General features: G+C 38.3%; 1 protein-coding gene across 7 annotated transcripts in view; it reads right to left on the bottom strand.

Moving 5' to 3' along the window:
• The window catches only part of sgms2a (sphingomyelin synthase 2a), a 138,818-nt gene that overhangs the window by 38,522 nt on the left and 84,531 nt on the right, over positions 1-15,765 (bottom strand). For 6 of the 7 annotated variants that reach the window (XM_069925763.1, XM_069925760.1, XM_069925767.1 and 3 more), the window contains 2 exons: positions 9,234-9,351; positions 3,454-3,607 (listed from right to left, as the gene is read on the bottom strand). In XM_069925763.1, coding sequence (XP_069781864.1) covers positions 3,454-3,607; positions 9,234-9,351 — 272 coding nt within the window. Of the gene's footprint in view, positions 1-3,453; positions 3,608-9,233; positions 9,352-15,168; positions 15,415-15,765 lie in introns of those variants that run through there. The other variant, XM_069925765.1, reaches the window with a different exon arrangement.

Raw genomic sequence — 15,765 nt, 5'->3', positions numbered from 1 at the left:
ACTAGAGGAAAGGAAGTATATGATATACTTTATCTGTGATTGAATAGTATCTGTAATTACTTAGACAAATATGGTTAAAAATGGTCACTTTGGTGTTGCACAGATACAGCTCCACCATCAATCATTTCCCTATTTTCCTCCCAATGTCCAGATTAATAAATGGATATTGCATCACAAAATTATGTAGTTAAAATCTTAAACATGCACAACAGCAGTTACCACTTCTGTTAACTATAACATGATACATTACCATGGGTTGTCACCAATGCAACTTTATAATAAAAGCAAATTTAAAGTCAGAATGCATGGAGAAGTATTGAAGAGCAATGGTGAACACCCATGTATTAATACACAAAAGTGCTGGAGAAACTCAACAGGTCATATAGCAGCTATTGGAAGTGCAACCAACGCTCAGGCCTGTGGCCTTCATCAAGTTATGAGCAAAACACAGGCAGGCACCTGAACAAAAAAGATGAGAGGAGGGGATGAGGGGAGAGGGGAAGAGAAGAGGGAAGAGGGGAGAAGGGGAGGAGCACAGATCAACAGGCAAGGGATCATAGATGGATGCAGGTTGGAGGATAAAAGAGAAGAAACAGAAATGATGGAGGGAAAATAGACTCTATATGTTATATACTATTGTTGAAAGAGTTTGTGTTGTTTGGATTTGTACGAGACTTTGAAAATCAAAAATAAAGAATTCAAAAAGAAAGTTAGATTTTACAGCCATGCAATTGGTGTACGAGTAGTCTCATGGTTTAGAGTTTACAGATTAAATGTCTGTGTTGCTGGCAACCAAGCAACATCACTAACTCTAAGGATCTGTTCCATAGGTTTTTGAAGAGGGAAGTACATGGGCTCTGGAAAATTAGTCAGCGCTTGAATGTGGAAAATATACAGGCACAAAGTTTGAACTCTGAACCTTTTATTTTTAACTATGTAGCATCAGAACAGCAAGAAATGGCTGCAAAGTTCATCTGTAAGGTCTATCTCAAGCTTAAGGCCAGATAGTTTTAGGCATGGAATAACATCTTACATTAATGATATACTGTTGCTTAAACACATATCAAATGAATGCATCTGCTGCTCATCAGAACTTAGCTTTCTCTGTGAGACTGGGTGTGGTGCAAATAACAGGATATGGAAATATAGCCTGACGACAAATGTCATTCTTGCCATTGCATGGGAAAGAATATATTCCAGTAGTTCAGCTGCATACTGCAATAGCCTTCTATCAGCAATATCTCAGAAAGCATCAAAAATGTATGGGGTGAATAATTGACAGCCTCAATTCAGTGCATGACGAACAGTTTTTGAGAAGGAAAACTTGTGCCAACAGGATAGTTTGCATGTTATCAATGGGTCTGGGGTTAAGAATAGTGAACAGGCAAGGAATCTGTAGAAAATGTGCACTCCAATCCCTTTGATTGAGACCTCTATTCCCTCAATCAACATATCTTTGTGGCAAATATCAATGATCATACTGATCTGGCTTTGATTCATAGAATGATTATCCAAAAAAAAGAGCCTTGAAGTGATTAGATGGACGGCACTGTTGACGTAGTGCCTTTACAGCACCAGCGATCAGGTCTGGCGTCCGAATCCTGCTCTGTCTATAAAGAGTTTGTACATTCTCCCCATGTCTGCATGGGTTTTCCTCAGGGCTCCAGTTTCCTCCAACCATTCAAAATATACTAGGGATTGTAGGTTAATTGGGCGGCACAGACTTGTGGGCCTAAGTGGCCTTTTGCTGTATGTCTAAATTAAAAATTAAAATTTAAAAAATTAATTTTAAATTTAACTTAAAAAAAAAATCGACCTACTTGTGGTTTATTGCCCTTATCCAATGCTCGCTTCAGTGAATGGGTGGATTAAGTTACAGAGATAGGAAGGAAAAAGCAGCCTTGCCAACAATGCCCACCTCTGCAGCATTACCAACCAGAAGAGCAGCCTGAGTGACTGTACATTTGATGCTCCATAATATCAGAAATTCACTGCAGGGTGGGAAGGTCAGATGTGCATGACCCCAGTGGCTTTTGTCTACACACAGAACGATAGTATTTTTCAATACGCATATACAATAGGTTTCTCATATTTGAATTCTTTCTCTTCTACTTCCTCAAAATCCTGAGAAAAATTAGGATATCATTTGCACTCCTCAATAGCTCCTACAGATTTATGATTGAAAGATTGTAGAGAGTTTTGTGTGATGGTCTGACCACCTCACAACTCAGGCCATCGCACAAAACCTCTTCCCTTCCATTGGTTCCATTTATACTTCCTGCCACCTGTGAAAAGTAGTCAACATTGATATTGACTTAGCCCACCCATGCCATGTTCCACTCGAGAAGAAGAAACAGTGTGAGATCACGCACCACCCGATTCAAGGACCATTTCTTTCCTGCTTTTATCAGATTTCTGAATAAATCTTACACCAGTAAAATTATACTGACTTTGCTATGCACAAACTGATCTCTCCCTGTAACTTTGCACTTCTGTACTGTTTTGCTTGCTGTACTGTTTATGGGTTGACTCTCGTAAAACAAACTTCCCTACTTACCTTAGTATTCATGACAATTAACCTGAAAAGATTTATGACATGCTAACATGAAAGAATTTTCTCTTTCTACTTCTCATGGCATTCCATGCTAATTTGGGGTTAACATGCTTTAACAAAGAGAACAGGAGCAGGGAAGATTCAAATTATTTTATTGTATCCAGCTGATAAATATCCAATTATGAATGTGTGGTTCATTGAAACTGTCTTCCCATCAAACAGCAAAGCATGATTGCCTTGTACTTATTGAAATTGTAATTGACCACCTGGAATGCAAATCAGATTGGACTCCTTAACATTAAAAACTGTCAAACAGATGACATAGCATCCAGATGGGAAATGAGCTAAACCATCTTTACTCAGATCTGGTGAGGAGAGAAAATGCAAAACAGTCTTTGACCATAGGGGAAGGATCAGTTACAATGATTATGGCCAGAGGAATTTCACCTTAAAAAAAGTTCTGCATCACTCAATTTTATATAAATGTACTTCATATCAGAATAAGGAATTCTGTTCTATTTTTCATCATTAATAAAATTCTTGCGTCAGGACTTCTGCTGAGTAATTTAATTACTGACCTGTTGTGAACACCAGTTGGGGGGAGATACAAGGTTTGAACATTCCTAAAAAAATGAAATCTAGTGTAGCGATTCTTGTCCATGATCTGGCCTGTGGTTCTGACTCTAATCCTTGAAATGTCCAGCAAGGTCTTGGAAGTATTCTTTTAACCATTCTAGGGCAATGCTTTATTATTATCTCCCTGTTATTAATATCAATTAAGATTAAGTCCAACATTCAGAAGTACATTGTGGCATGTGGTGTCCACAGCACCAATGCATCTACGCTCTTACAATGGCCCAGTTAAGATCATCACCTGCACCCACACAGTAACCACTTACATTCTTTTATGAACAAGTAGGTGATGGTTAACATGACAGTGTGACCACTGTAGAGAAAGTCTCCGCACATGATATGTGATCCAGTGATGGAGAGACCTCCACCAGATATCAACTTTAAGATTCGTTGCAGTTTAGCTTGTGAATTTCCATACAGCTGAAAGAGAGAAAAAAAACATTGATGAGATATTTGCTGACTTCTCAAGCTGGTCGAAGTCATCTCGAGCCTAAATGGCAGACGAGAGTCAACCCATAAACAGAACAGCAAATGGAATTTAATGTGGACAAGTGTGAGGAGTTGCATTTTGGAAGGACAAATCAAGAAAGAACATAAACGGTAAATGGTAGGGCACTGAGGAGTGCGGTAAAACAGAGGGACCTGGAAATACAGTTACATAATTCCCTGCAATTGACATCACAGCTGGATAGGGTTATTTTAGCATATTAGCATTCATAAATCAAAGTACTGAGTATAGGAGTTATGATGTCATTGTAAAGTTGTATAATGCAATGGTGAGGTCAAATTGGAGTATTTTATGCCGTTTTGGTCACTTAACTACAGGAAGGATATCAATAAGATAGAAAGGGTGCAGAGAAGAATTACTAGTGTTACAGAGTTCTGTGTTGTGTTGGAAAGTGACAGTTTGCCGAGAGAGCCAAGGTGAAGGTGGACTGCTGAGAGAGTGGGAGATGGACTGGGCATGTGCAGATGACGATCTAGAAATTTCTGGATTTGGAAGACAAACCACCACTGGGTGTGGCTATGAAGTGGAATGAGGCCCAAGCAGAGTCATTGTCTGGGAGGCAGTTTAGAATGTTGGGCATTTTAAAAGGGATGAACATTCCGAAGGCAGCCAGAAGGATCCAGATCAAGCCAGTTGTTCCTCTCTCTGCAAGCAACACAGTACAACTTCAAATTTTGTGTTCTCTCTCTCAAAGATCTTTTGGCTTCAGTTTACCAAACAAACTGAAGTTTGTTTATGATCTTTGATTCAGTTGAGATCGAAGTTTTGTGAGTCTTGTGTGTTTTGTGTCCAAGTTTTTCTGTGGCTGGTTGGAAATATAACTTAAACTTTAATTACATGTGCTATATTTAGGCTGGGGAATTTGTTAGTTTTACACTGTTATAGAAATTTTCATCGTAACCAGTGGGCATTGTTATAAAAGGGGGGATTTTGAATTAAAGTTTGAAGGTGAATTTTTTGTTAATAAAGTAATTGTTCATCTTTACCCCTGTGTGATATGCCTTCTTTGTGGTTGCTGGTTTGATCTTGTAACACTAAAGGAACTGAGTTACAGGTAAAGGTCAAATAGGTTAGGACTTTATTTCCTGGAGTGTAGAAGAATAAGGGAGATTTCATAGAGATATTTAAAATTATGAGGGGGATAGACAGAGTAAATATAGATAGACTTTTTCCACTGAGGGTAGGTGAGATGCAAACCAGAGGACATGGGTTAAGAGGGAAAGTTTACTGCAAACGCGAGGGGGAATTTCTTCAAAAAGTGAGTGATGAGAATGTGGAACGAGCTGCCAGATGAAGTGGTGATGCAGACGCAATTCAACCACATGGATAGGAGAGGTATGGAGGGCTATGGACTGGGTGCAGGTCAGTGGGATTAGGCAAAAGCTCAGACTACAGGGGCCAAAGAGGCCTGTTTCTGTGCTGTAATGTTCTATGGTTCTAAGAGTTCATGTGGAGGTCTGAAAGTCCCTTTTTCTTCCACACAGAGGATGGTGAGTATGTGGAATGAGCTGAAGTGGTGAAGTTGGGTACAATTAGTTTACAGGAAATGTGAGCTAAATGCAGGGAAATTTCAGGGACAGAGAACATTTACTGCGTGGTGTAGGGGTGCCAATGAACAGAACAGGAAAAGATTATGGAGAGTTGTGAACTCAGTCAGTACCATCATGAGCATCAGTCTTCACTCCATTAAGGACATCAAGAAGAGGTGGTATCTCAAGAAAGCAGGCTCTATCCTCAAGGACCCTCACCACCCAAACCATACCCTCTATTCATTGCTACTATCAGGTACAGGACCCTGAAGACAAACACCCAATGGTACAAAAACAGCTTCTTCCCCTCTGCCATCAACTTTCTGAATGGACAATGAACCATGGACACGATCTTCTTATGTTTGTTAAAAAATTAATTTATAAAATAAAACATAGCAATTTTGCACTTGTAATTTTGTGAAATGTTCATGATAATAAATTCTGATTGTGAAATAGTTGGGCTGAAAGGTCTGTTTCCAAGCTGTAAAACTCTATTTAATATCAGGTATCCCCAAAACAAAAAACTTGAGCTGCTGGCTTTAGTTTGGCAACAGTTGAGGACTCAAGGAGCTTCTTGCACAATACACCATTAAAAAATGTGCATTCACCTTAAAAGCTGTTATTCAATTTGAACTCAGCATATGAATCATTTCTTTGTCTTTTAAAATTAAACAGACTTATTGTGTATAATATTTCTTTGCTGCCTTGTCACTCAATCAGATCATGAGGTCAGAAAACAGCTTTATTGAGATAAAATCTGAAGTAGCAGGCGTAGTACAATAATAGTTCAGTGATGAACCATGTAATGGAGCCCTTGAACTGAATGCAACTTGTTGACCTCACAGTATCAGTTACCATTGCTGTTGGTATCATAATCGGATGTACCACAAAACTTTAAATACATTTATTATAACAGCAAGATAGTGGATTTTTAAAATTTAATCAAGGAGTGCCCTGGAACACCTGGACAGTGAAGATACATTCATCAGGATGCTCTTTATCGACTACAGTTCAGCATTTAACATCATCAGCCCCTCAAAACTGATCAGCAAACTGCAAGACCTGGGACTGAACCACCTCTCACCACCCCCCCCCCCCCAACTATATAATTGGATCATGGATTTCCTCACCTCCAGACTATAATCAGTGAGAATTGGTAAGAACATCTCTCCACAATCTTCATCAGTACCAGAGCACCTCAGGGCTGCGTTCTTAGCTCCTGCTCTACTCATTTTACACCAAAGACTGTATAGCTCAGTATGACAATTACACCATCTATAAATTTGCTGACGACACCATGGTAATGGGTTGTTTAAAGAAAGGTGATGAATTAGCATACAGGAGAGAGATTGAAAACTTGGCTGAATGGTGCCCCAACAACAACCTTCCACTCAATCCACTGATTGTTGATTTCAGGAAGGGAAAGCCAGAGGTATTAAGAGAGAAATCCTTGAAGAATCAGAGGTGGAAAGTTCTTGGGAGTCACTATCTTGGAGGATCTTTCCTGGACCAAAAACACTAAAGGCATCATGATGAAAGCATGTCAGTGCCTCTACTTCCTCACGAGTTTGCGGAGGTTTGGTATGACAGCATAAACCCTGGCAAATTTCTACAGATGTGTGGTGGTAAGTGTGCTGATCGGCTGCATCACGGTCTGGTATGGGAACACCAATACCCCTGAACGTAAAGCCCTGTAAAAGGTAGTGGACACTGCTCAAGACATCACAGGTAAAACCCTCCCCAATATTGAGAACATCTACAGGGAACCATGCTATTGGAGAGCAGCAGCAATCATCAAAGATCCACACCACCCAGCACATGCTCTGTTCTCACTGCTGCATCAGGAAAGAGGTATAGGAGCCAAAAGTCTCACACTATCAGGTTCAGGAATAGCTGCTACCCCTCCACCACCAGACTTCTCAATAACAGTCTCAGTCAGGGACTCGTGTAAGGACTCCTACTTGTGCACTTAATTGATTTTTTCTAATTCTCTCTAAATTGCAGTCAGTTTGTTTAAATTTGCTATTTGTTTACATGTATACATTGTGCACAGTTATTTTGCACTACCAATAAATGGTAATTCTGCATCACAGAAAAGAACCTCAGGGTTGTATGTGATGTCATGTATGTACTCTGACCATAAATCTGAATGCAAGCTGAGAAGGTCAGCATTTAGATGGTTTTAATTTGATCATTTAAGTTTATCTATCAGTATTTACTATACCAAGCATTTACATTTTATGTCAATAGAACATTCAGTTTTCACACAGGTCCAGACCCTTGATGTCTTACAGTGGGCTTTTCACCATTGGGCTTTTGCAGTAACAGCATCAAACTTCAGTGCATTCCTCAGCATATGGTCCTGCAGAATGGCTTGCACCAGCCAGGAGCAAACAGCTAGTTCCTTGCAGCCAACAAGTTTCAACTAAATATAAGTGAGACTTTCAGCAAGTTGTTATTCTTCCAAAAGTAGTCTACATTTATCGATGGTATGCTTTCCTGAGAACAGTGTGTAGAGCAGTGATTCATGTGTTATACTGTTGCATGTCTATGCCAACCAAACTGGCATTCTGGGCTAGTTCCATTTGTTTGCATTTGGTTCATATCTTTCCTATGTATTTTTGAAATATACTTTTGGATGTCACGTTACAGCTTTACAAGATGTTGATGAGACTGTGTCTGGAATATTGTGTGCAGTTCTGGTCACCATACCACAGGAAGAATTTGATTAACCTGTTGAAAAGATAACACAGGGTGTTGCCAGGATTGGAGGGCTTGAGGTACAGGAGAGATTGGAAGATTGGATAGGCTGAGATTGTTTTCCCTGGAGGAAAGGAGATTGAGGAGTGACAATACTGAGGGTTCTAAAATCATGAGGTGTATTGTTATGATGGATGGACACAGTCTTTTTTTTCCCAAGACAGAGGAGTCTAAAACTAGACAGCAGAAGTTTAAGGTGAAGAACTAAACCCAAAGGGTGGGTTTCTTCGCACAGAGGGTATATGGAACGTGCTGCCAGAGGAATGGTAAAGGCAGGTCCAATTGTAATGTTTAAATGACATTTGATCAGGTACGTGGAGAGGAAAGGTTGAGAGAGATATGGGCTGAATGCAAGAAAATAAGACTAGCTCATGAAGACGTCTTGGTTGTCATGGACGAGTTGGGCTGAAGGACCTGTTGCCATGCTGATAACTTTGTCATTATAAATTTAGAAAAACAGTAGCTGACTTCCTTTGCTTTGCCCAAAGCTTTTTGGTCTTCTTATGTGAGGATACATCCACAAGTGAATGCTGTCGACTAGCACATTCCAGGGTGCAGATCTGCTGGAGCACACAGTGAATTTCAGTGCAGCCACTGCAAAGACATTGTGGGGAAGGAAAGGAGCACAATCTAGCATCTTGCTGCCACTGACAATGAGGGGCTGGGCCTTGTGTAAGAGCCCCTCAAACGTTTTAGGGTGCGTTGGTTAAAGAGGAAACACTAGTAGTTTAGATGCATTGTAAGAAAATGCATTGAATTGATGGTCATTAAGAAAATTTGCAGATGCTGGGGTCAAGTGCAAAACAGTACACAAATTTGCTTGAGAAACTCAGCAGGTCACGTAGCATCCACAAGATGGAAAAGGTAACCAAAATTTCAGGCCCAAGCCTTTCATCAGGAATAGGAAAAACAGATAAACTACCAGGAGTCAAACACGAAAGTCTACAGACGTTGTGACTTTAGTAAAAGTAGAAAAATGTGGAGGAACTCAGCAGGTCCTACAACCATGCTAAACTTTAGGAAACCACCTGTTTTTCCTGATTTATGTTTTAAAAGTGTGTTTCAAAAGAAAGGTCAGAGTCATGGAAAAGAAGACACGCTCATTCCAGGAAGTAAATGGGTGAATCTCCTTTAGGCAGCCTCCAATGCCAGTATACTTAAATAATGGGAGTAAAACAATGAACCTCACTAAACAAATAAGAAGTCACTGAACCACAAGGAGAGTCTGTCCTCAGTGAGAGGCTCTTACCTTTGGTGCACACTGAAAATGCATTCCTGGCACAGGGAGAGTGGTGATGTACATGGTGATACACCTGTAAAGGTACAGAGTTCCCATTATGAAGAAAAACCTGCGTCCCACAATTGACCTGCAATAGAAAGAACAAATGTTAGCAAACTATTATCTATCACCTCTAAATGTCATATGACTGTATCACAAAGAGAGGGCATCACAATAATAAAGTATGCTCTAAGATTTCAGTTTCTATCTCCAGTAGCCTCTAAATGAACAGTAATTAATGCTTTAAAAAAAAACATTAAAAACCATTCTCTATAACACCAATGTCCTTGGTCAGCCTACCAAAATTGGAACAGAAGTACACAAGGAATTGAAGTACAGTAGGCACTCTGACTCCTTGTGCCCATTCCACCATTCAATGAAATGGATAATCTTCTTTCCTCAACTCCATTTTCCCACACTAATCCCTATAGTACTCAAAAATCTCTCAATTTCTGGCTTAATTTTCTCAGTGGGGTCCTTCAAAATGTTCAGAGGAAGAATATTCAGATTCGCAACCCTCTGAGTTAAGACATTTCTTCACATTTCTCCCAAAAGGTTAATCCACTACTTCAAAACTTTAACTCTTGCTTCTAGGCAATCCTTCAGTTACCCTGTGCATCTCTGTTTAAAAAAAGTGTTGTTTAAATGAGATTACTTCTCATTCTACATTCTCTTATTGCCTAATCTGCTTAATTACTCCTTAAAGAACAAACTCCAAGTGACAAGAATCAATCTGGTGGACTTTTGCTGAAACTCCTTGCAGCAGTGAAATTCCTTGTGGCCATTTTCCAAGTGTATTCCATCGTGGAAAGATCCTGACCAGCTTTTTTTTTGGAGAGAGGTTCCTGCTATGAGTTTGATTCAGTTCATGTTCACAGATATTTAAAAATACAGTAAAACACCAGAATTTAAGCAACCAGCAAAAGTAAATTGAGGAAAATTAATTTTAAAAGTTAAAATAAATAAGAGTAAAATAATAGGTTAAAAATACATAAGTTTAAAATTGTAAATGTTCTCTGAAGTAACACATAAACCTTTGGTGAAAATGGGAGCAAATATTCAGCCAGTGGGGTGCCTTGGTTGTACTTTGGATGTCGCAGTTATTTGAATAAAGTTGTGTGAAACAGCAATGGCATCACCCAGGATGAAGGGCTGATTGATGCCATCTTCCTTTGGGTGACCCTCTAAAAGTGTCTCCTTACTCCTGCCAAGGTAAGAATCGCACTGGGGGAGGGCATATTAATTATCTATAATCCTATTGTTCGTCTTTCAGGCAGCTCCATAGAGAGGAGGGATCCTGCAGATGCAGTGATGGTTAAATGTTTTCAAAAAATGTGACTGAAAATAAAGTAAAACACTTTAAAATTTAGATATTCATGAAAGTATTCTGTCCTTTAAACAGTTCTTTTCTTAATGTAGGTGTATTAGTTAGACATTGTAAGAGCAAGTCTCAAGCAACTGGAAAATACACTTTTCGCCATCAACCAATCCCTATAGGTGCTCGATACCAGGGTTTTTAATTGTAAATCCAGTTGACAATGTCCTTGTTGCAAAATTATTCAACAATAGCAGAAATAATGCTATAGTTCCATTCAATATGGGCATATTTTTTGACAATTTCAATTACTGGTACTTTAAAGTATCAATAAAAAGCAGTTTGAAGAGGAAGCCAAAAACTGAAACAAAATTGTTCTGGTTCAATCATGCTACAAGTTACATTTCTCACACTAAGGAGGTAAACCCATGTTTACACAGTAACGCACCCTGTGGGTCTCAATTTACCGCAGCTCTTTTCAAGACAAGCTGCTGGTTGTTAACAAACATGGAATGAACTGGATGACTGCCAGCTGTCTGAATATTTTCCCCTTTCCTAGAGCTACTCTAGACCTTATCTTAGCACCATAATTGCAGCAACACAGCTGAGAATGCTTGATCAGATTAAAAACTGCTCTCAATATCGGGTGCATATACGGTGACCAGACAGAGTGTGTGAAAAGTCAGGAGCCTCCAGAGTGCTTGGACAACTGGGGGGTGGCATGCTGATATTGAGAGGGATGCTTCAAGGAGAGAACATTGTGTGGCAACAACTGTTTTGGAAGAACAAAGAGAGGCTGAATGGATTCAGCAGGTCAATCTGCTGAGGGAAATGGACAGTCAATGTTTTGGGTCGTGATGCCATACACCTTAGATATTACAGTACATTTCTGATTATCCGAAACACTCGGGACTGTATTGTATATCGGTTAACTGCATTTTTCGGATAACTGAGAAATGGCTTTAAGTAGCCCAGTATCATCAGCAAAATACTTGCATTGGCTGTCGCCGATCCCCGGGACCTCCCCACTGCTGTTGCCAATCCCCGACACCTCCCCACTGCCGTTGCTGAACCTGCCCAGGAGCCCGTGGTCCCCACTCCGATCCCAGACACCTCCTCTAACAGAGTGTCAGAGCCTCACATGAGCACATTGGGTGGAAAAAAAAATTCAACTTGTGACTTCATGTTACCACCAAAAAAATTTTTGGATAACTGAGAATTTTGGTTAAGTGGTTTTTGGATAATTGGAAACCTGCTGTACTATTTTTATCCAGCAAGGTAATGGAAACCATTTAAACCAGGATACAGGAACCTTTTAAATTCTGGGAAAGAAGGTGGTTACATTTTATAAATACAAGTATCACTAAAGTTTGTTACATTATAGCATCAACTTAAATTACCATTGCAAAAAATTTTAAAAACTTCTGCAAGAGAATTTCTGGGTATTGTTGATAGGATTAAAAAATCTCCCTATATATTTTACAATGATGGGATGTATTAAATTCAATTAAAATTAATATTTTACCCAAATTCTTAAATCTTTTTCAAGTGTTACCAATTTTTAATCTCCAAAAATGTTTTCAGCTCACTGAAATATATATTTCTGAATATATTTGGCAAGGGAAAAAAAAACAAATATAAATAAAGCCTTTCTTCAAAAGACTACATTAAATGGATGATTATCAATTCTAGATTGTAGATTATACTAATGAGTGCTTAATATATGTTATTTACTATTAGTTTAGATAAATTAATGAATCAGCCTTCCTGGATAGAAATGAAATTACAGTTTACTAAGAAAACCTCTAGCTTGGCAATCCTTCTTACCATTTTACTTTTCCAAATTAACAAATAATCTGTGATGAGAAATAGGTTGTGAATTTAGGTTCAGTTCAAGAAATTCTTTGGAATTAATGGTTTTTCATTTGGCTATATCAATTATTGATAACCATCTATTTCAACTGTCTTTGTTGCATGTTTCAAGGAATGGCATAGAAAAGGTATTAAAAGTTTCAAAGATCATTTTATTCAAAATAATTTTGCTTCTTTCGAACAATCATTAGCCAAATTTAATCTTTCCAATAGGTATTTCTTTAGATATTAACAAATTTAGACATTTTGTTCAGTCTATGCTTTCGGCTTTTTCGTGAATTTCTAATAAAAAGATGATCTGTTTTTTAGCATATGGATTTTATTTCCATGGTGGATTAATAGCATGTATTTATAATAACTTACTGGATTTAAATTCAGTCCCAATGGCTGGGATCAATTTAGATTGGGATAGAGACTTGAATCTAACATTTTCAAATGAAGACTGGAACTCTACTCTCAGCTTGATTAATGAATCTTCATTCTGCGCAAGACTTTGCTTATTGCAATTCAAGGTGGTAGAACACATATCTCCAAATTTAAATTATCCCATTTTTACACAGACATCGATCCGTTTTGTGAGAAATGTAAAATTTTTGAAATCTCTCTGATTCCCATGTTCTGAAAATGTGCAAATTTAGAGAGATTCTGGAAAGAGATTTTTCAAACTCTATCAATAATTTTTAAGATTAACTTGGAACCCTGTCTGTTAATTGCTCTGTTTGGTTTTTCTCACGACTCAGATGAACCTCTGTCAGGATGTTAAGAAAACATTTTAGATTTTACCACATTGATAGCCAGACAAGCTATTTTATTGAAATGGAAAAAAGATGCATCCCCTACTTATATGCAGTGGTTTTATGACAAAATGTCCTATTTAAGTTTAATATTAAAGATAGAAAATTTCAATTTATTAAGTTATGGGACCCATTCTTAGAATTCTTTTTAATAATTGGAAGAGTCAATAAGTATTAAATGTTCCGGTAATTCTTTGTCTGTTCTCTGGGGGTCACCAGTGATTCAACATCATTATTGATTTTTCTTCCAAAAAAAGGTAACCTTGATTAGAGGGAGGGAATTAGATTAGTTTAGTCCTTTAGGTTTTTTCTTTGTTTCTTTTTTTTAAAAAATCCTTATTATTTTAATATAACAGTCAAATAATGGGTCTGACATGGCTGCATTCATTATGTTTATTACTATATGGATATTACAAGTATTAATGTAGATATGTACATTTTATTACTTACTCATTTTTTTCCTCTCCCTTTGTTATGTATTGCTTGTGTACAATTGATTCATTATGTAATCATCATTTATTATGTATGCTTATTATGTTAAACTCAATAAAAATATATTAGAAAGAAAGAAAGAACATAATGCAGGTGTGGCCAAACTTTCTTAATGCAAGAGCTACATACAATAAACTTCAGATATTGGAGAGCCACAAGATGAAAAAAATATTACTGTTACGAACTAACAACACTTTTAATTTTGTTTGGGACTAAAGGGACTTTGTTAGCACTAACAGCAATGGAAAATTCACCAGACAATAGTAGATTCAAAATGATATTGGTTTTATTAAACTATTAATAACATAACATATCTTTCTTATCTCTACACTTAACTCTAAATTTAACCCCACTATGCACAAATGTAAAATGTATATGTGTGTATGTAATGAAGTCCCACTCTGAAAAGCCAATTTTTAAAACTTCATCATCATTTTAGTCTTGCTTGAAGATATTTAATTATCAGTTCAGAAATAATTATAAAGCACTTTTAAACATCATATGTTCAGGCCTCTTTACTCCAATTCTGCCCTCTTTTCAAAGAGACAGGGAATGTGACTATTTTCTTCCATGATTAATTCACAAATCCAGACAAGGGTTAAAACGAAGTGGCCATACATAAATAGACCCAAAAGAAATCTGTCCTCTTTCCCCAAAGAGACAGCAAAGTGGTCTTCCTTATTTCAAAAGCAACTGATTCTGTGTTCCCTTTTTCCAGGAGTAACAGCCCCTATTCTAGTTACTGTAACTCAACCCTATCTTTCACAAGGTTTCAATCCCTGTGTGTCATAGGGTTTTGACTTCTGTCAACTCCAAACTGAACTGAATCAAAAATGTCTGAATTCGATAATATATTTCTCTAAATCATTTTGACCATTTATATCATCAGTGAGGTCAGTTCCAATTCTTTAAAATCATGATCAGTTATTGGAATTTTAAACCATTGCAAACCCCAGTTTCTTGTAAACCATGTGATCTTCATACCTCTGTCTTGTAGATGTCACAACTCTGAAAGATTACTTCATTTCTGTTTTAAAGGCTTAAATATGTCACTCACATGGTTCTGTGTTTCATTTCTCTTGTTCAAGAGGCCTTAAATAGTTTTGTTTAAAAACAGATAGCTTCCTTCAGCAGCTCTTATTGAGTACCCCTGTACTCAGATTTTAATAAAGCAAACACTCTACTGTTCTTGAATAATTAAGACCAACTTCAAATCCATTAGCTGTCTTTCAGACATGTCGACTCCGAAAATGAACTCTCTTCTCTGTAAACAATAGTTCTCTGTGAATGTGCTGTGACCTGTGAGTGACCCCACCACTAACTTACTAAGAATATACAATATTTTAACTCTATAATTTTTAATGAGAAATATGGATTAACAATAAATAAAAGGTTAACACAAAGCAGTTACATTACACATGTTTTTACTCACATGTATATTTTGTTACAAAAGTTGTATGTATGTAGTGTGGCGGTATGCCATTAGGCAGGCGAACTGGCCCCACTTGTCACACACGCGGTGGGGCAGCCAACCAAAATGGCACCGTCAGATGTTTCCTTCCGACCTCGGCACCGGGCTCAGAAGCCCACGCTTGGGGACCCACGTGATGCCCTGGTGATGTCGGGGCCCCCCAGCGCGGTTCTCAGCCAGGCTGGGAGTATAAGACCAGCCAGGCAGCCTGCAATAAATCAGTTTTGCTCACTGAACTCAAACTGTCTGGTTGTGCAATCCTTCAGTTAGCAGTGTAGCCGCCGCTACAATTGGTGACCCCGACAGGTTCAAAAGTCTTTGAACTCAACATGATCGACCCTTCGATCAACACTATAGCCATCAAACTTCCTGACTTCTGGGTTCAGGAGCCGGAGACCTGGTTCAGCCATGCAGAGGCTCAGTTTCACCTCTGCCAGATTTCATCAGATTCGACCAAGTTTTACCATGTAGTCGCCGGCCTGGACCAGTTCACTACAAAACGAGTGCTGCACCTCGTTCAGCACCCACCCACGGAAGATAAGTATGGGACCCGTCAAG

This window comes from Narcine bancroftii, chromosome 3, assembly GCF_036971445.1.
Source record: "Narcine bancroftii isolate sNarBan1 chromosome 3, sNarBan1.hap1, whole genome shotgun sequence".
Taxonomy (NCBI): Eukaryota; Metazoa; Chordata; class Chondrichthyes; order Torpediniformes; family Narcinidae; genus Narcine; species Narcine bancroftii.
Note: the sequence above shows the minus strand (reverse complement) of the source record. Positions and strands in the feature narration are given on the sequence as shown.